Consider the following 23,034-nt stretch of genomic DNA (forward strand, 5'->3'; position numbering starts at 1 on the left):
ACATATAATTATTTATATTCTAGTTAGTGGCTGTCTCTACTTTATATTTCGTTATTATGCATTTTTAAATATTTGTATAGAAAATAATAAGTTGGTAAAACCGGTTCTGATAATTAATAAAATATGTGAAAAAAGTATTAAGTCAATAGGTACATATTTAACGTGTTCAATGGTAAACTGTAATTATTTTAAATCGAGTATTGGACAAATAACACGCAGAAATTGTCAATATTCACTTACCGTTTCTGGCGTTCGATATTAACTTCCCATGTTTCTTTTCTTTGTAAACGCTTCATTGGCTCATTGGGCTTACATTTCGACACATAATCAGTTCAACATTCATTATAAATATTGAAAAATACTATCAACCTACAGAGCGATCAACACGAAGTCACTTTAATTTTGTTCAGGCAGACATATTGAAATCCGTATCATATGAACATCAGAGCAGCCGCTGATTGGCTTATTCATTTTAGGGGGAATTGAAATTCACACGCCAACTGTTTTAGGGGGTTTTGAAATTAAGTCTAATTTTTGAAAATAAATATTAACGGTTTTAGGCCTTTTTTGAAACTATAACTTTGGCCAACATATAATGGACGAAAACATATCTCTAAATATATAATATCTAACTCAAAATTTTAGGAAAACCGTTTTAGGGGCTTTTGAAACTAGGCGTTTCAAGTACAGACTTACAAACGTATGGATGGGTGAGCCACTGTCGAAAACTACCCAATCAAGACTCGCAACTGGACAAAATCTGGCATTCGAATGACGTTTTCAAAATGGCGTCCATACGGTAGTTCGTAGTTCCATTTTTTACCGTTCTTTAGATGTTTGTAGGACTGTACATAGTACACGAACCACAATTATAGTACAAATACTATAATTATAGTACGGTTGGCTACACTGCCGGTAAGTACCATAGATATAATAAAATTAATAAATGTTACTATTTATACCAGCGGTAAGAAACCTTTTGTTGCTCTAGAAATTTGCATAAGATACTAAATTGAAATCACCGTGCATCTATTTTAAAATATAAACATACAATACCTACAATAAATGAATTTTTATTTCTATTTTTAAAGAGTTTCATATTTAATAATTTATTACTTGATCCAAAAAGCTTGAAGATCTTTTTTCCGACCATGTCCGATCCTAATAGGATCATATGGGCCTCCACAGAGTAAACTGAGTAGAGGTTTGTATTAACAGATTTTGTTTTTTTCGAGAAATGGATGTCAGCCACTTGCTCAACCTATTAGGTCCATACCCTGACTCACACACAAATTGAAAAACAATAATATGTGTACTTGCCAGACCCAGGATTCGAACCTGTGACCCACGGCGTTGAAGATCTACCTACGTGCATTTTCATTGTACTTACCTAGCACTTGTGAAATAGTGATATTAATACACAGTGACGTCCCTAGATAAAATGCCACCCGTAGGCAGCACCAAAAAGCCGCCCATTTTTATACAGTATTTCATCACCCTTTCATGAGTCCATTATCTAAGTAATGTGTTGTATGGATACATGACTAATAAAATATCAGACTAATTATTCGAAAATCTGCACGTGTCGTTTCTGGTCACCTAGTACGTCGAAGAGCAACGGAAGTAAACTATTTTCTAAGTAAGATATTTTCGTTATTACTAAGTTTATGTAGCTATTTATATATATTCCAAATATTTCTCCTCGATTTTCCGCCCTTCGAGTAACTGCCGCCTCCAAGCGACGCTCAATCTGCCTACCCCCATGGGACGTCACTGTTAATACACGTGAGACATGCAAGGGTGATATTATAACTGATGTTATAATTTCATCTACCTACCTAATATATACGAATTAATATGATAAGATTATACCTACCGAGCGTTAGGACACATACCTACTCTTTCCTTTTTACATTGTATACCTAGGTACTATTTATTATGTATATAACATACCTACCTTCAGGGCTTTTTCTGATAGATGTTTGCAATGTTATGGAGTGATGACTAGGTAGATGATATTCAGCGCTGTAGAATATGTTCACAGCCATACTCAATAATTGATATTCTATCGTTTTGATATGACGTGACAATCATCAATCATTGCAGGCATAGTTGGTCAAACTATTGAAAACTGGGAAATTTCTTCCACTGCACAGTTTCTTATATTCTCCCAAAATTGTTTTGAGTTCAAAATGAAAATAATAATAAAATATAATAACTAGGTACCTACCTACCTATTTCAGAATTTTAGAATTGAAAATAAAACATAAATGGTACTCTAGTGAGTATTGTACGACAACATCTTATCTTCTAGGCTACGTAAAGGAAGGCGCTGTTGTCGATTAAATTGGAGGAGCTTGTTAGTTTATAAAGGAAGTGCGGTTAAATATGGGAGGAGCATATTAGTTCACAGTAAAGTTTTAACACGTAGCCAAGAAGATGTTGTCATAGAGTAGGTACCAACCTACCTAGATGTGAAATATGTAGGTATGACAAAAAATGCATATCAAAAGCGCTCGTAGCAAACTGATATGGTGTGGTGGTAATTGGACGGTAATGTAAGTGTTAAATGAGATTCTTTCTGATTGAATTTTTCTAAATAGGTATATGTTAGCAGGTGTCTAGATAACTATTTTGACATGGCCGGGTTACTGACAATGAAACTGTGACGTCACAATGTCGACACTATACCTACAATTAAAAAACATATTTTGTAATACGTGAATAAATATAGACTCCTTTATGTTATACGCGTAATTAAAATGGCAATAGTCCAACCAATCTAGCACCTCACTTCCATTATTGTTAAGTGGATTAAAGTCAACCTGTTTTACGGAATTAATACATTTATCATTTTATTGTTTATGGAAATGGAAAATATATTTATTTATATTATTTTTATTTATGGCAAGCAGTGGCACGCGTTTGACGTTTAAACAATCTGTGACTGTATGGTGATGTGAAGTGACACAATAGTGAGTGGAGAAACACCGATAAATTTGATTACTTTTGACACTGTCTATTATTTAAGAGATTCGTTATTTAGTTTTTTTGTACTACGCAATAACATAATAATAATGAACTGAATAAATTCGAAAGACAGACGTTGAATATGTATTATTAAAGAAGATAAAGGTAGGTAATGTATTTTGACTTGACAATTATTATGCGTTGTCTTTTTTTCTATCGCAGCTGACAATGTTTTCCTCTATCATTTCGGTATATACGTACGAACTTTATTTATAAAGATAATTAATAAACATATTTATATGTATTTTTATCATCTCTCGCCGTCTATAGTGCATTGTTAATTGCCTGTATGTTTGTTCGTGGTTTCATGTAAATATCATTATTAACTGTTGTATTATTACATTTTTTCATGTGCCAGCATGCGATATCATGCCTTATTAGTTTAATAAACTTATTTATGCCATTGAGAATATCAGCAAATAAGCAATATAATATTTTACTATTAATTAAGTAAGTACCTACTTACATACTTAAGATATGATTTTTTTAAACTCTTATCAACTTGTGGTGGGGCTTTTAGCAGTGGACTGTATAAGGTAAATGTGCCGCAGAGGTGGACATGAGATTTTACAACTTTCTTTTTAGACCAACCCAAATCTAACCTACCCCAACCTAATATTACCTAATATATAATCTTAGTTTGTGATAATGGTGTATCAAAATGTATGAAAATTTGAAATTTTCAATTAACGATTATTGGATCGAAAAGCCGATGCGCCGACAGAAAAAGGTAGGTATTTATTATAATTGTCTACATGGAATAAACTGTTTTCGTAAACAAAAAATTATAAAAGCTTGTGTCCACCTCTGCGACACAATTACCCAATGGTTATATAAAGAATGTTAGATTCTTTGGTAGATGTCTGTTTACTGGAAGCCAGGCGGGAACAGTGGCAATTTTCATAGCCAATTTCGACAAAATTCATGAATTAAAGAATAATAACTGGTGCACACTAAATTGCATATAGGGTTTGTTAGTTTTTCAAATTCGGTTAAACCCTACGTTAATCAAGCCGTAATAGATAATAGTCAAAAATTATTCGTATATCTATAAATATCTAAAATTATGCCATTAAATCAAATATAATTTTAGATATTTTATTGATAGAAGAATTTTTTCTATCGATTATGGTTTGGTTTAGGCAGGGATTAATAAATTTAAAAAAACTAACGAACACCATCTGTAATATTTATTTTTAATTCAACGAAAACAAATGGCTGCAACCGAAAAAGTGTGCATTATTTTGTCGAATCGCCCATGGCATACCACACTATTATGGTTTGGTTTAAGCAGGATTTAATTGAATTTTAAAAACTAACCAGCACCTTCTGCAAATTGTATTTTTAGTTCAATGAAAACAAATAAGTATGACAGACAAAGTTTCGTTTGCACTATTTATGACGGATCTCCACAGTCTACCTCCACTCCTTGCTACTGTTATAATCTCTAGATCTATTAAATTTTAATTGATAGTTGTATAGTATTACGTTGGAATCGGTTTTAGCGACTGGGGTTTTCATTTTCCAGTCTGATTCATGCTTGATTTTCATGTACCTACCTTCAGTTGATAATATAAATTTTCATTCAATATTGTTAAAATAATTGAATAAACAATTTTATACGTCATATTATGAGACTTGATTTTTTGCATTCGCCTGAAATTTGTTTTTCCAATCACTGACAGACCGCAAGCATCAGTCCCAGTAGCGATAAAAATAATCTTTATTTTGACCGTCAGGTGCAGCCATGACAAAAGAGATGGCAGCGTCCGAGTGGAGTGGTAATGCCACCTTGGCGCCTCCCATCCCCGAAGAGTCTTTCTGCAAACACATTCTATATGTAGAGATATCTGATTCAAGGTATGTCTGAAACACATAATATCTTGATGAATTTATTTTGATAAATTAACACTATCTGTCAATATATTTTTGTATATTAAAGCTCTTAGTTTAAAGTACAGAAGTTGTTTCTCTGACATCTTTGTCGCTAGTAACGGCGTATGCTCAAGTCGAGGAGGGATGTTGGAATGTTTCAGGGTTCGTATCTGGGATCTGATCATAGTGATCCCGAACATCCTGTTCCTGCTGTTTCTGGCGGCTCGCTTCAACAGGGCGCGGCTAAAGCTGCGCGCTACCAGCAGCCCCATCTTCCTCACCTTTTACGGCCTAGTGTGGGGCAACGTGGCTGTCAGCGTGCTCCGGTGTGGCGTGTCCATGACGGTGAACGCCGCGCTGCCTGCAGGCGGCCTCGCCGACAAGGTGCTCTGGGTCACCGTGCGCTTCTTCCTGCTCGCCACTGAAATGAGCGTCCTCATATTCGGCCTGGCTTTCGGTAACTTATTTCTCCTCCGTAACTGTCCCCGCTCAAATATGTTCACCCCATGTTATAATGATAATAAGTAACCATTTAACAGTCTCAAAACTGTAATCTTCAAAAATTTTGTAACTGCTTTTCGAAAAAAAGTTTACCTTCCACGCCCTTATGTTTACAATTCATAATACGTACACAGGTCAATTAGGTAATACTGTAATATTGCATAAAACATGCATGTCCAATTCCAATGTCCAAAGACCAGACGATCGCGGTTACATGTAAATTGTACGTAAAAAATTTCACCGTGGTACAGTTCGCCGTGAGCTTTCTCATCGAAGACATTATTGTATACTATATAGTCTCCAATTTTATTAGATTCAATATGAACATTAATTCAATTTTCATTGCTGATTTTGGTGAAATTCATGAATTCAAGAATGAAAACCTAACCTAACCTTACAAATTTATTTATTTATTTATAAAAAAAAGAGTATTACGGCATTACAGCTCTTGGCCAATGCGCCATAATACATAATAAATACAAATGTATAAAAATATCTTAATTACAAATAACAATAAAAAGACAGCATGTGTAAATATTAATGAAATATGATAATTTATACAATTATAAATTTGGCCTATTTAATACGTCCACAAACATTATATAGTTAATAAAAAACAAATCAACCTTTATGGTGCCATCAAATAAGCTAATTGCCAATACACAGCATCATGAAACATAACATCTGTCCTGCGACGAGGTATCTTGAAGACCGTGGAGCTACGAGTGATATTGGTGGGAACATGAAAATTAATAATACAGTATATCGGCTATTTTCAAAATTTATTTGCTGCTGGCTTCGTGTAAAGTGTAAACCGACAAGAACTATGTTTTATTTAGACATGAATTTTTTGTCAGTACTATACGACCCAAAGAGGTTGGACGGTCTTTAATATACGGCTATATACTTCCGATACAACATTTCACGGTGAAGTGTGATACGACGAATTTCATACGTACAAGTTTCCGGACACGGACGATCGTACCATGGCTCATAGGAATTAAGTCATGAAGCGTCAACCATTTCTCTTCTTATTTCCTTAACCAGCTTATGTGAAAGTTGTTTTCAAATCAACCATGAAAAATCCCGCATGACCTTATTGTATCACTCGATTCATATTGGATCACTCATGGCCTGCTGCAAGAGTGAGAGAAGGATTAGATTTGAAGAACCCCGCGGCTTAAACTGATGTGTTGTTTCCCCTTACCGTCGCGCAGTAGACTTTTTGAATAATAGGAGAATGGTTTGACAATGAGTGCCCAAATGATGACCACAATGGATGGGATATTGAGTATTTCTTCGTGGTGGCGAGAAACAAGTGTTGTTCAATTTGTACCGCCTCAGTGTCTTCGGCCAAATACAACACGTTTGTTTGTTAAAGAATCACAATGAGAGATGGTAGATCACTGCCAGTTTTGATACTAGGTAGTAATATCACATCCTAATTGAAGTTGGACATGCCTGGTATATAATATTTTATTGTGTAAACTTTTAATGTCATACGGCAAAAAATTTTCTTCTCATCTAGGTTCGATCGAAGTAATAATAATTAAAGTCAAGCTAGGAGGCCCTCTGCTTCACTTAAACACAATCACTGCTGACCTTTTAATTACCACATTTACATTTACCACACTAAATGAGTTTTAAGAGCGAAAATGGTATTGTTTTTACCTATTTCATTCTCACTTATGATTCGTCGTTTGACATGTGAATTATTGTGAGATAAATGCGGCGTGAATGGGTTGCAGGGCACCTGGACAGTAGGAGCAGCATCCGGCATGTGCTGGCGGCCACGTCGCTGATCGCTCTGGCCTTCACGCTCACGCAAGGCACGCTAGAGATCGTCCTGCCCGACGACTGCTTCCACATCGACTCCCGGGACTTTGACCTGTTCGGCCACGGCGGAATGCTCTTCTGGTTCTGCTCCTCCGCTATCTTCGCGCTGGTCTATCTCTGTGTCCTACTGCTGCCGTGGACTAGACTGCGTGAGAGATTGGCACTGCCCAGTGAGAATCTATCATATATATTATATTTTTTAATTCAATTTTTTTTTTGTTCTTACAATCATACGACACTAATCATAGTGAAAATCTGCATAGTTGAAGGTTTACCATGTCATTTAGCATTAAAATGAAGCAAAGCTTCCCAACAAAGTGTGCCACAAGATATTGTTACAATTAAGATTTGAAGAATGATTTGATGTTCAGTTCTGAGATATTCAGTTGACTGAATTCAGGTTATCGTGTACCGTGGTGCAGTTGGGTAGCGCTGCTCTACATACCAGTTGTGCTGTGGCAATGAATAGATACTTCTGTTACTAGATGTTTCTAATACCCATTATATTCCACCTTAATGAAGGCATTGGCCGTCGGTTTTCAGCAAAGCTGTCATTCTACGTGTACGTGGCATTGTTGGTAGCAGTGGACGGGGCGCAGGCGGTGGGCGCGGGCCTCATGAACTGGGGGGTGGGTTCCGGACTCTGCGTCGTGGACGTAACCACATGTCTCTATTTCACACTCTTCACGCCTCTCGTCTACCGCACCTTCCTAAGTGAATTTTTCAGGTATCCGCCCCCATTTTCCTGTACTCGTTTTTTTGTTCTCATTTATGTATTAATTGGTTGAAGTGATGCAGCGGACCCATTGGGGGTGGTCTGTTTTTCCACCGCATATGAGGAAGAAAACCTTTCTTGCTTATAATTATTTGTTTTTAAATGTAGTTTCAGATATTAATGAGATTGACAAGAAATACTGAATAATTATTATAAAATATTGCAATTTGATAAGTAAATAAATGATATCACACATAAATAAACAAAAAGCCTTGCTGTTTGAACTTAAAAAAAGATTTTAACAGGTCAACAGTTACATGAAATCGCAAATAACAGTACAGTAAAACCTTGTTAATGCGAATTCCATGGGACCGAAAATTGAAAAAAAATTCGAATTACGAATTATGAAATGTATGGGGAAAAATATAAAAATTTTGAAAAAAAAATTTTTAGAGAAATTTTTTTTGATTTTTATAATTTTGTTTCCGATCATAGATGTGCCTACCGAATTGGATCATAAAATGTCAGGATTATTTTTATTACCTTAAAATAAGTAATTTTTGATTTTTTAAGAAAAGTCTGTCACAATTTTCAATGACTGGCTCATGAAATAGTGTACTTTATTACGATTTATTGAATATTTTTGTATGCCAGGGACTCTCAAATCATTTCAAATTACGATATTCGAATTAAAGGTATGGTTTTATATGAAAATAGTGTTCAAGGGACTTTTTTTTCGCGAAAATTTCGAATTACCAGTGTTCTTACTAACGAGGTTTTACTGAATTGTCAATTGTACAGAAAAAGCCATAACATCATATTGTGTGTGTTATATAGTGTTATCATCTCAAAAACTTTCCCTTACGAATGATGTAAAGCCTCCGTGTGAATGATGTGTGCATTGCAGTGTGTCGCAGCCGGGTATAATGTTCTCGTACAAGGCGCAAATGGATGAGGCCCTGGAGGAGGAACAGGTCTCCCTGCCGCACCAGCACAGCTTTAGTTCTCTCAAGACCGACTCCGACTACATCTATCAGGTAACAGCAGATCTATTCCAACGTAATACTTAATTCTGAAATCACAATATTTTTTATATTTAGACATGAATTTGATCTCAATGCTATATGGCCATTGGTTTCTGATACACAGTTAACTATGATACGGCCAACTGCATAATATATGTGCAATTTTTTTGACACATCAATTTATATCTAATCTAAATCAAAATAAACATTCCCCTCTCCATTCTACATTTCTTCAGCATTGATGGTGGACATGAAAAGAGGGTTCCCTGCTCGAATCCTGGTAGATGCGGTACAACTCATCGTTAATTATTCCTGATTCTCCACACCTAATGGGTCCATATATCGATCACAAAATCTTCCTCTGTTGGTGTCAATCAGACCAGCTTTTTTAATTATTGTTCATATCCATGTGTCATAAACATATACGGAGCTTTGTTTTTCCTTGACCTCTGGACCGGTGTGGCTGCTGTCCAATTCGGTACCCCCAGAATACGGCAGTCGCTGGCAGCTCCATCCAAAGAATTTAGAGTTTCAATAAATGAAAAAAATTAACAAACTCTCGAAACCAAAAGAAAAATACAAAATTGCAATTCCTAGGGTTTAGGAGGTTTACAAATTCTGCCATTTTTTAAACAGGGACTTTTGTGGATTGATTTTTGAAATGATTAATTAATGCTACAAGAATCTTACACAAAGTAAACATTTCGTAGTATTAACTTTGTTTGTTAATCCTAATTTTTGCCCTATTAAATCATTCGTTTGTATTTTGTTGGATTTCTGATTAAATTTCTATTTTCAGCAGAGCAACAGCGTGTACGACAGCACAGTATTCGAGACGGGTGGGCGAGCCACAGCTACCGCGTCGCTACACAGCCCCGATAGCGCCGCCTCCATGGACGCGCCCGTCCTAGGACACCGACACCGTCAGTAACTACCTGCGGTTTCTTATCGCCCGCCCTACCCATAATATATCTGCGGTATCGTGGAAAAGTGGAATAAGTGAAAGCAGTGTGAAATTGAGTCATGTATCATAGCTTCCTCTTTAAATAGAATTTACAGACACCACGTGGTTGCCCCAAGAATCCATTTTGTTCACCAATATTCTCACATATTTTCATGTCCCGTATACACCCGGTGGATTATGGAATGCAGTCCGTTCGAATAATAAGCAAGCCAAGCTGACATTTTCTCGAGACATCCATAGCATTCGGTTTTAGCCGAGTATAGCCTTGATTCCCCAATTTTCCACTTCAAGTTGGATATTATTCCAGCCATGATAGCTACCATTTAATATTTATTAATGAGTAGCAGAACATTGAAGTAGACATCACTGTATACAGTTGAAAGACAGTACTATTACAAAGGAAATTATTAAGAGATTCACATCAGCGAACCAATGCTTCTTCGGACTACAATGACATTTTTGGTCACGTCTACTATTTTGCCGAACCAAAAGCATGCTTTACGACACATTCATAAAACCCATGCTCACTCATGCCTCGGAAACATTATAATGAATGAGCCCTAAATATTTTTGAAAGAAAAATCCTTCACCTATCTACAAGCCTAACTAAGACGGCAATATTCACAATTCGGAGCTGTACGGTCTTCGAGAATATACCAGTGTAGTTCAATCAATCAAGATTGGAGAATACGTTGATCAGATCATGTGCTCTGAATGACAATGAATCAGCAAAGAGAGAAATCTCGAGCAGCAGAATAGGTTGCAGAAAATGCAGATCGAAAATTCAGTGGCCAGACAGAACTACCAATGAGTTCTGTATAATTGAGGTACTAAAAGCCGGTCATTTCGGATTGCGATAAACACAAAGAGTTGTCAGAGGAAGTCAAGACCATCCTGAGGGTGATAATGAATGAGATGAGTCGGAATCAGTAGCATTTTTCTACTTCTTTCTTAATATAATATATCATGAAAAGCAATACTGTACTGACTCATCTCTGTATTATTATTTTTTTAAACGTCACAAGGATACATCTCGATTATATGTTTTTGACTTATCTTCTTTCCAAGAGACCGCAGATATTAAAATATTTAAAATGAGCGCGAGCATCCTCTCAGTATTCACCAGCAGAGTTTACGGAGGAATCCGTACATTCACGATGCGTTCTTATTTCTGAGTGAAGTTGTGACAATTTTATTCTGTGAGAGACGTGGCGGCCCGCGTTCACTTCGAGCGCGAGCGGAGAGTTTTTTTGTGATAGGCACCAAAGGATCATCCGAGCGGCGACGGAGCGCTACTGTAAAATAGAAATATTTCCAAATATATTAAAGTAACGTAATCTACCCGCGCGGGTAAATTTAGTCGTCCACTAGACTAAGGCGAGAGAAACTAAATTTGGGTCGGACCCGCCCCGAAACCCGGCTTCGGGCGGCAGTCAATTATGCTTTATCTAATTTTATTAGGAGACTGTGATATACCTCGATTATTTTTTTTACTATTAACGATGAAAATTTTTCAAACCGAATGGTCAATTAATTAATTATTGATTCGATCTTAGTTTTAAGACTAAATATATTTTTTTCTGTGAATTTTTAATTAGGATTATTTTCGTCATTATAATTATTGAAAAGGATTAATAAATGTTTTTAAATATGCAATTGTAAATTCTACATAATTGTTCTCAACATTCTGTAAATGAGGTCTTGTTCTTAAATGATCCATTATTACTATTCTATAATGATTTTTGTGTATGTAGAACATGCACAGTGGTAGTGAAACTTACTTTTTAATTTGTTGTGTACTTAATTTAGGCATTGGTTATTCATCTGTAGCGATGCTGTGGCTAGTAGATCGTATATCTCGAAAACCACCTGTACCAAGACTTCAATCAATCAATCAATCAACACAAATAAATTAGAGGGTGTAACAATAATTATAATATAGTGATAAACAGCAGCGAAGTGTGGAGATAGACTGTTAAGACCCGTCATGAATAGTGCACACTAAACTTTGTCAGTTAACAGTATTGAAATAAGACTGCAATGTGTAGATAGTATTCGTTACTTTTTAAAATTCAGTGAAACCCAGCGTAACCAAGTCATAATAGATAATAGTCAAAAAATATTTGTCTGTCTTTAAAATATCTAATATTATGCCATTAAATTATACTTTTGGATGTCTTATAGATAGAAGAATATGTTTTATCTATTATGGTTTGGTTCGGCAGGACTTAATGAATTTTAAATAACCAACACCATCTCTAATATGTACCTATTCCTAAATCAATGAAAACAAATAAGTATGGCTGAAAAAGTGTGTACTATTTTTGTCGGATATTAACAGCCTACCTCCACCCCTCGTCACTGGTGATACATAATGTACATGTCACTAAGAATAATTGAAAAGTTGCAAGTCATCGATTGTAATTATTATAAATATCTAACAAATACTGTGTCAATCGTAGTTCACTTCATTCAAACCGTAGCATAGGTCATTCGTCCATATTGCGTGATGCAGATGTTAGCCACTCTCTCGACTAACTAATATTGCGAATGAATTGAAATGAACTGCGAAGAGACAATGTGCTGCCCTCACCATAGCGAGGCCTTTGGATTCAATTTTCGTTACGTTGATTTTGATTGAATGAATTTACACCCGTGACTTAAGTAGTTTCACTACAAAAAATGATTATGTATACATTTCAAACAAAGCAGTAACATATTTGAAATACGCGCAAAAATAAGTAGTATCTACATATGAGTCGCCTGGAGTCATTGATGCATTTACAATCTATTACAATAATTCTAAATGCATCAATATAGTTGACTATGTATCAAACATCACTTTAAACCGTGTTAAAATCATAATATCTAAATATCACTATTGAGTGAATTCTGTTCCGGCAAGTCTTTTCTAGTCAATCTGGAATCTGTGTTTCTCACACTGCCATGCCGGATTTCACTCCTCATAAAGAAGGTAGAATGAGTTTTATATTTTTTTTTTCGACCATGTCCGATCCTAATAGGATCATAGGGCCTCCACAGTGTGATTTGTTTTACGAGAAATGGACGTCAGCCACTTGCTCAACCTATTAGGTCCATACTCTGACTCATACAAAAAATTGAAAAACAATATGTGTACTCGTTGCCAGACACACGATTCGAACCTGGAACCCACGACGCTATAGGCTGACACTTACGCCGCGCGGCCATCGTGGGTGTGAATATTGAAAAATTACGAAAAATAGTGCTCGAGTGGTTTTTGCCGTAACTTAATTTTTGGAGAATGTCAGTTATGACTCCAGGCTACTTTTATATGGTGATGCTTCTAACTCATGTCAATTGTATTACTTTAATCTTCAGTACCATATTTTCCATCGATAATGCGAGAGATGTTACGATAAAATATTGTTCATCCTCTTTCTGTCAACGTTGAATTATTAAGGCGATACTTCAGTGAAACGGCAAATAATTTTCAACTATAGGTGTGACGAAATTTTGGACTCACTGGCAGTCTGAGAGCAAACGTCGAGGTGTGAATACGTCAATTTGTTTCGTGATGGCGACGGCGGTATTAATTCTTAAATCGTGTAAAGATGACTAAAAACGTTACCCATTTACTTTAAAAAGAAAACATGTCAATGAATATATTATTATTGTTACTAATAGAACAATAAACAGAACATTAAATGGACGCATGTTTGATTTATATGACAAATTATATTTCGGCATGTGTCATTTGCACCCGCAATCCGCGCATCGCCTTGCCACGATCTTTTTAGACCACGCCTCAACTGAGGTATAGCCTTAATGTTTACAGAATTACACTGTACACATATACATTAGTGTTAGACTCTCTTTTTAATGGGCTAGATAGGATTATCTATTCCCTGGATGTACAAGATCTGCCTGTGTAAAATTAGAATGGTAATATTATGACCTAATCATTATTGACAAAATGCAAAATAACTACCTATGAAACATCATCGTTTTATCTGTAAAATTTACTCATCAATCTGTCTAAAGCAGTTTTTTGTATCCCTCATAAAATTTAAATATTTTCACATTGGAGGTTTTAACAGAATAACAACGATATTGAAATCGGAATATTATGTATTTTGCAATTATATAAGTTTTAATTTTTAATAACATGTAAGATTTTTGACCAGGATGTGAGTTCTATGTATTGTTCTTTTTGCTGTGATTCTATCGTATTATATGTCAATATACCACGTACATATTATTAATTTGGCTACCTTTTGATCTGAATATTTTTAATCAAAGTGTACAATTATTAATTTTCATTATTACTGTTATTTCTTGCTGGAAAGACATAATAGTTAAAAGAAATATCAACACAATTTGCAAGACACAACAAGAAACCAATATGTCTTTAGATTATGCAGGGTTAGTGTGATTCTACCTTACTATATTGTGTTGATATTTCCTTTAATAAGATGTAATAATCTTCACTTTAAGAGTAAATTTTTTTGAGGCTTCTCTCTGTGGTATTAATTTTATGTTATTAATTTAGGATAGGTTTATTATCTTTTGTTTTCACCTTAAGTATGATATTTAAATATGTACTTCTTTTTGTAAATTAGAAAAACTTTAAAATTTTTGAAACGATACCAGGAGCTGAGTATTAATTTGTGATTTACTTGTGCAGGATGACGCTTGTTATAAAAAAAAAATTAGATAAGGCCTTATGCATAGAATCCTCATTATGACCACTAAGCATTGATGACATGACCAAAATAGTCAACAACATGGCAACTCCATAAACAAAATTATGATTTTCCATCTATCATTAGGATATAAAAACAAATTAAAAGTATGAAAACTGCAAAGTATAAATTGATAGTCAGGTAAATAAACTTTACACAATAATATAATGGTTGGTTTATTAGCAGTTAATTGAATCGCGGATACAGTATGCTTACAGTGTCATCTCATTCATATATATTTTTATTGACATGACAATGAAATTTTTATATTATTAAGATGGTGTTTGTTTACATAATAGATGTCAATAAAGTGAATAAAATAATAAGACGTACTTACCTTTTTAAAACTGGTAGTCTTTCGTGTTTGCATATGTAATCGGCGCTAAAATTTAATGTAAAAAGATGTGTACGACATTGAAAACTTACTTTTAATTTCTGGTTTTAAATATTATAACATTCGTCAGATTTGAAAATTATTCTTGGTGCGCGCATCCTGCTGAACGCAATTTGTGTGAGCACACCCATTCTTCATTAAACACTAATTACATACCTGAATTATGGCTGTTTAGTGATCAGTGACATTCTATGCATCTCGGCCGTAGCAACATATTGCATGCGTTGCTTTGTCGTTCAATTACTTCTCACTATACATTTTTACACCTATCTTCGCAACCGTGCAAGCTATCATCTTTATTAATTATTCTATTAATTTAAACTGTATTTAAATATGCCTATTTCGTTTTATCCAGACATTGATTTTGGTGGTAGGTATTTTTAAATTATTTTTCTTGCTAGATTGCACGTCTGCTGCGTGAGCTCTCCCATTGGTTTGTCACAAACGGACATGCATTATTGCAATATTATCTATCAAATTATATTGCGATTATACCGTAAACAGTGAATATAGAATAGGTACTAGTTGACTCAATTGTTTACTTTCGACTAATTACTAAATCTACCAATAATTTATAATATGTAATATATGAGAGCATGGTGATCTTTATTTATAATTTTGTGATTTATAATATTTTTGTGATAGGTTTTCTCAGCATTTGAAAATTTGCTTTTATTGATCTTATTTTTAATTGTGTATTCTTGTAAAATAAACTTAAAATGTATTATGAATACCTGTGCATAATTTGTTAGGAAATGAAAGATGCTATTTTAATACCACTGCTGCCCGACCCGAATTGTAGGGGTAACATTTTTTTAACCTTGCAACATTTTTATGTACATACTTATTATTATATTTAAAAATAACATTTCATTGTGTATAGATATTTTCGTAAAATTGGCATTTTGACTACGAATCGATCTATCTAAATTATTATTGTGAATTTAAATATATAAAACGTATCATACAATAACAATTAATATTTATAATTCACATGTAGATATTTTTATAAAGATTGAACAAACCAAAATATTACCGTGTTGGAACGGGACTGTAGTGTGTGAAAAATTATGTTTTTGAGATATTTTAATGCAAAGGTTTTAGCCTCACTAAACCAAGCTATAAAAAATTAATACAGTTTCCGGTAGAGGTGAAGATAATTTGGTAAAAAATGAGCCAAGAAACCACTCAACGAACTGGTATTTGACAGTTCTGTAGATGTAGCAAGTAAATAAGTGTCAAACCGTGGCTAAACTGTAGTAAGTATTTTACTACAGTTTACTCCGTTGCGTACATATAATTTCATTAGAAGTAAGACTGTATTTTTATGAATAATGGAGTATAAAACTAATTAAATTTAGATATGACAGTTTTTCTGTTGGGTAGAGGATTGAATAGTGATAAAAGTGATTGAAAATGATATTATTTCGAAATACTACAGTCTAGTTCCAGGACAGTGATTATGTGTTTTGCCTTTTATTTGATTGAAATATACAATTGTTTTAGCCTGCAATGGACACCTATTTTTTCACCTGTGACACTTAATTCTTGAGAATCGACGGATGACAATTTCATTCTCAGTTGTGTTACTTGCCATATAATTTCAACTCTGAAATTGTAAAGCTACAGATAGACGTGAGGCGTAATGAGCGAAACAGCATTGAATTTGCGCCAATATACATTAAAATGGGCACATTCTTGCAGATGTCATAATATTCAACTGTTCGACTCATGTTTGTTTGGAGCTTAAGGGATTATGGCATTCCAGTGTCAAATTTTAACAGTGTCAAAATGTAGTTGGGATCTGAATATTCCTATTGTACAGGTACAAGTGCTAAAATGGGACATCGGCGGATCTATTCCAACATAACACTTATTTCCAAAATCATTAAAAATAGTGGTAAAAATGCTATGATGTATTTTAAGTGTTAATTATCTCGGGGTATCAAATGTCTAAACCGGCTCAGCAGTCGTTTTAATTTAGTTCAGCAAATTACAATGGCGATGTACCTCATAAGGACTGAGAAAAGTATGACACCGATTTTTCCGTGTACATTCCTAATATTTATGCTATTTTAAATCTTAAGTTTTGTTCAATTTAAAACTGACAGCATGTGTTCAAACATTAATGACACACGAGTTCTCACCACACGGCTTATTAACTAAAAAATGCCATGCTACCAGTTATTTTAGATAACCGTTTTGTAAACAGAATACATCTGTAACACTTGAAGTTATCTTGAGTCTGGAAATATAACGAAACGGTGTTATGCTGTTACGGTTGGAATAGAACTGCAGATTGATTTTTCTCCCTGTAGATATTTAATCTGATAACAATGAATAATATTAACTGTATTACTGTTGTCTGAAGGTTTTTCGAGTTTGTGTTTGTATTCGATTGTAAGCTCACTGACACTAATTAAAAATAATGCTAGTTTAAGCTATACGTTACAACATTGTACTCTTGAATGGTGAAACTGTATGGTTGCTGTAGACTATTTTTATAAAAATTGTATTTTTAAATACTAAATAAAAGAGAACCGTATTTATTAAACACTCCCAATTTGCATGTATTATTTTTCTCTCAACCTTTTTTTAGATTAACTATTTCTTTTATTCAACGAATAATTCACAAGATTTAAGAATGTACCATTCTAATTATTGAACATACATAATTTTGAAAAACACTTTTCGAGAAAATATATTATAACCAATAGAAAAAATCTTTTTTGAAAAAAACCTCGGCAGGGAATCGAACCCTGCATCTCCCGGGTTTACGCCCCATCCGCGCATTACCTCTATGCTACGCGGTGACATACTAATTGCGACAAATTTTAACTATTGGCCACTTTTTTAATACCCACTCATCAGCGCTCTTCCAAATCAAGCTACTTTCTTTGGCAATAGATTTTTGTTTTTTTTATCTACTTTGATTTAATAAACAAAAATCGATTGCCAAAGTAGCTTGATTTGAAAAAAAACCGTTAAGGTAAACCCGGGAGATGCAGGGTTCGATCCCTGCCGGGGTGGCTTACTTTTTTCAAAACAGATTTTTGCTATTGGTTATAATATATTCTCTCAGAAAGTGTTTTTCAAAATTATGTCTTTTTTTAGATGTTTAAAGCCTCCCCCACACCAAAGCGAATATTCGCGGCGAATATTCGCAGCGAATTATTCGCCAATCAAGCTCGTATTGGCTTACGGGACAGAGCACGCTTGCGCGACCGCCTTGCGTCTTGAGTGCGAATTTGCAGCGAATATTCGCTGCGATTTTCGGGAACTCTGTCGACAGCGAATTTATTCGCGGCGGACAATTTCGCCAAGGGAATTAGTAAAATCAAAATGGCGACGATTCGGACGATTGAAAAGCTGATAGAGTTGGTCCGGAAATATCGAATTCTTTACGATTTGTCTGACAAGGAGTATAAAAATATACGAAAGAAAGATAAAATATGGGATGAGATTGGCATCGAAATTGGTGAAAGTGGTAAGGATGTCGTCATAATATGTAAAAAAAAGTATTTGATTACCGTCGCTGCCTAACCTATCTACATTTATTTTGACAGCATGGATACGATAAAAAATACAATAATTATTGTTTCCCGATATTTATAAAATACACATTAATATTAATGTGCGTCATAACGTTATAGCTTTGTTAGTGCACTAACAGTTATTTATCTTATAAAGTTCAATATGGAGCGCTGCGATTGTTAACATTTCGGTATCGAGCATTCAAATATAACAATAATTTTATATCATTGATGCAATTTGTGTCCAATACTGCCATCTTCTTCGGTATCGGTAACGTAAGTACCTATTGTCATTTTATATTTGTCAATAATATCGTGATTTGATAGTATTCAAGAATATTTTCTTTAGGTTATGTAGGTATCTTTAAGATTTTTTTGCAGGTGCCTAACATACAGCTTTGCATTTTTATTGTATTGTATGTTACGCCGAATGTGCGAAATTGACTATTACATGAAATGGGCTAAATTTTGGCTAATTCATGTAATAGTCAAGCCTGTTGCCTTATTCATGAATTAGGTAAATTTTCTGCCCGAGTACTTACGTGAATTCGCCAGGGCATGGAATTCTTAAACTATCAACATGACAGTAGAAAAAGTAAATTTAATACGGATTGGATGGTTTTATTAGTTATAATTGGACATAATATAATATTATTCGGGGTCAATCCACTGCTAGATGAAGGCCTCTGCTAGCTCCTTCCTTCTTCGCTGCTACGTACTTCTATTGAACTTCACGTGAACTAAGAGACTAGCTAAGTGAAAGTGTCATAATATACGAGGATGAATAAGGCAAGGGTAAGGGCCAAGGCCCATTTTATGATTCCTCTGTTGATATACCCACAGAACAGATAATAAATAGAATACCGATATGCTATATTCAATTCGCCGCATGTTGAATGTGTGAGTGTCCTACGAAAATGAAGCACGCATTATCCACGTGCAATAGTGTGTGTGTAATACACCAACATTAAATGAGCGTAAATGCATAAACCGAGAGCCGTTTTCAGTATTCGACGTACAACGTATTCTTGACACGAGTGTAAGTTTAACCCGGATTCTTCCTTACTCTAGTCGGTTACCTGCTATCGTCTTACCCGTTATGCATTTCAGTTCCCATTATTTCTGAGTTCCCTGGATGTACCTATATTTATTAAGAAAAACGACTACCGTGGAATGGGGTGAATACTGGATAGACCCGTTTTTCCATTTCTATCTTCCTGGTCCACATTATTCAGACAAACATGAATGACTTAAAACCTGTTTCTATGGACATAAACATACTACATACCTGAATATCACCCCGCGCTCTCAATAGATTTGCCATTAAATTTTTTACAGTTCACAAATATTCGTATTCAACATCATAATTTTGGAAATGGAGACAGTGAATGCACTGAATCGAAGTATATTAATAATAATTTGTGGAACTTCTTTAAGGGCGACCTATTGCACATGTATTATGAATTTCGGAATGTTGACTGGGAAATTTTATACTCGATTAGTGACATCAATGCTGTAGTGAAGGTATTTTACCAATATATATAAGTATATATAATTTATTTGACAAGTCATTTTTTTTTAAAAAATCATCGGGCTCTTCGCGCAGCTACCCAAGATGGTTCAATTTTGATTTAATTAAAAACATACGACTAAACCACTTGCATCACAAAAAATGGAAGAAAACAAAGACATAGGTACATTGATAGTATTGGGGGGAAGTTAACGTCAGATCCTAAATCATTTTGGAATTACGTTAGAAGTACGCGTGACTCTTCTCCACAATTATCATCTATGTCTCTGGAAGGTAGTGTTTTGTGAACTTCTTGAATTAATAATTTGTTATGTACTCAACATGTCTTTTAAATAATTAAATAAACATTTTTCAACTACCCTTTACGGTATTAGCAGTAAAACAGCCAATTTTGTGTGATTTCTCTTCCTAAGCGTTGGGGCGAATATAGACATGGCGAATGAATAGAATCAAAACAACTTTCTTAGTGGTAAAAATGTAATTACTGTAAAATTATAAATTTACGTACATTTTAGTATGGAATTTAATAAATCAATGTATACATTTTACAAGTGCGGTGGCAAAAACATAACAAAATTAGGTATATATAAAAAGTTAGGTACCCACAAAATAAGCTTTATCATATTAGGAATAATTGTGTTTTGTATGTAGGATAATAATTAGTGAAGTTGTGTTAAACGATGCGATTTAGCCACCATATTTCAACATCGCCCATACAGATTACTGCACCAAACCTTTCTCGGATGTCAGTACCTTCGGCACAAACGGTTCAAGTCCTGCTCAGTGTCATATTTTAGTATCTATAGTAAAGATGTTTTCTAGCAGGTCGATATATTTCTGAGGTATTTTCAAATAGTGTACATTAGTGAATTCATTTTGTTTTTAATTTTTATAACAGTAATTCTAGTAATTAACAGGAGTATCCAAAATACTACGGTTATTAGTTTATTTCGGAATAAATAATTGGTCATGACCATAAATAACACAACAGGTAGGTAAAAAAAAACAAAATATCTATTTACATAATATTGAAATATATTTGCCAAAAATAGAAATGTACATGTTATACCAAGTTATAATATATATATATATATATATCATGTAAGTATATAAAAATAAATATACATAGACAAATTATAAAATATGATATAATTATAAGGTAGTAATAATTGTCAAATCACAATGAGATGGGGATGCTTTTGAAAATTCTTCTGGCAGACGAAGACTAATAATTCTACCTAGGTATATAAATAAAATTTATTCTGCTGTAATTTTTTTTCATATTTGTCCATTTTATTACAATATCTTATAATATAAATCTTATTATATAAATATTTTCTTGTATTCTGTGCAAAAATAATTAAAAAAACTTTATTAACCTACACAAGTATTTTTTATTGAATGATCCTGCAAAAATATTGAAGTAATAGTTATGTGACATATTTTGTTTTGGTGTAAGCCATAACGAAATATACATAAATTATATTACAACAATTATATCAGACACAATTTTAGACACTATTAATTATTGTTAAATTAATTGTTTTACTGGTAGGTACTTAGTATGAATCTATTTTAATATTGATTCCAAATTATTGTCAGTTTTAAATAGACGTTATGTGCACAAACTATTAATCATATTGAGTACCTATTGAAATATTATGATATATTATGTTGAATTTATTAGATATAGGTATGCCATATGAGAATGATATTCAATATGTAGTGACAGTAAGTTTTATTAAAGGCACTGCAATGCAGCATAACAGCACAGGATTAATCTCAATTTAACTTAAGATTTAAGGAGCTTTTTGGCTATACCTGTAATTTATTTTAGTATTCATTCATTAAAATAGTTTACAAACTTTTCTCGAGTAGAAAATGCTAATCTCGCTGCACGTCTTGGATCGTTGTTTAAATTAGTAAAAGCTCTAAGCTCAGGCTCCGGTGGCTCTAAAAATTCAAAAAACCGATCATTGCAATTTTTTGTTCGCACAAAATTATGTAAAACACATGTCGTTTTCACAATGAGAATTGTGGTGGATACTTTTGTTTCTATTGGTCTATAAAATATTCGCCATTTCTGAGCCAATATGCCAAAGGCATTTTCAACTACTCTTCTTGCACCGCAGAGTTTTAAATTGTAATTTTCTTTCAAAGGATCTGTCCTCGATTGCCTATATGGGAAGGGTCTCATTATATATGTTTTCAGACCAAAAGCTTCATCTCCGATTAAGACGTGCTCGCAAGGTTGATTCTGTCCAGGGAGATTTTCAGGTCCCGGAACATTCATTTTATTTGCTTCAAATCGTCTTCCCATGATGGAAGTCTCGAAAATTCCTCCATCGCTGTTCTTGCCAAAACCACCAATGTCGACGCATATGAATTTATAATCTGGTCCAACGATAGCCATAAGCACGATTGAAAATTTATTTAAATAGCACCAGTAGTTGGAGCCAGTTTTGCCTGGACACTTGATGGTGACGTGCTTACCGTCTACACTGCCGATACAGTTAGGAAATTTCCATAAATTCTTAAACCCTTCAGCAGATTGTTTCCAAGTTTCTGTTGTAGGTTGGGGTAAATATTCACTTTCTAATTTTCTGCATATAGCTTCACAAACTTGTGTCACGATTGCACTCACTGTCGAAAATCCAACTCGAAAACTATGGCCAATTGTGTAGAAAGTATCACCGGTCGCAAGAAATCTGTAAAATAATTATTTTTGTTTAGGTGAACAAGCCAAAAAACGATGGAAAAATTTACGGGACACATATGCAAAGGATCTCCGGTCCAGAAAAACAAAAACCGGCCAAGAAAACATATGTAAGAAGAAATGGATGTGGGCCGACCAAATGTTGTCGTTCCGACCATTTCTGACGTTCGCCAAAACATCATCCAACATA

At 34.2% G+C, this 23,034-nt stretch overlaps 1 protein-coding gene across 2 annotated transcripts; it reads left to right on the forward strand.

Moving 5' to 3' along the window:
- The first annotated feature begins 2,934 nt into the window (after nt 1-2,934).
- LOC147074683 (transmembrane protein adipocyte-associated 1 homolog) lies at nt 2,935-13,173 on the forward strand. Of its 2 annotated transcripts, none has more exons than XM_085943687.1 (7): nt 2,935-3,135; nt 4,770-4,890; nt 5,067-5,362; nt 7,155-7,412; nt 7,786-7,969; nt 8,865-8,994; nt 9,785-13,173. In XM_085943687.1, exons 2-7 carry the CDS (start codon nt 4,778-4,780, stop codon nt 9,911-9,913), a joined length of 1,110 nt encoding a protein of 369 aa, XP_085799813.1. In that variant the 5' UTR covers nt 2,935-3,135; nt 4,770-4,777; the 3' UTR covers nt 9,914-13,173. The 2 variants fall into 2 exon arrangements, with proteins under 2 accessions (XP_085799813.1, XP_085799812.1); XM_085943686.1 differs by having other exon boundaries at nt 2,944-3,135; nt 9,782-10,045.
- Nucleotides 13,174-23,034: the final 9,861 nt, after the last annotated feature.

This window comes from Rhyacophila brunnea, unplaced genomic scaffold, assembly GCF_057557595.1.
Source record: "Rhyacophila brunnea isolate RB1 unplaced genomic scaffold, BYU_Rbru_1.0 scaffold_16, whole genome shotgun sequence".
Classification (NCBI taxonomy): Eukaryota; Metazoa; Arthropoda; class Insecta; order Trichoptera; family Rhyacophilidae; genus Rhyacophila; species Rhyacophila brunnea.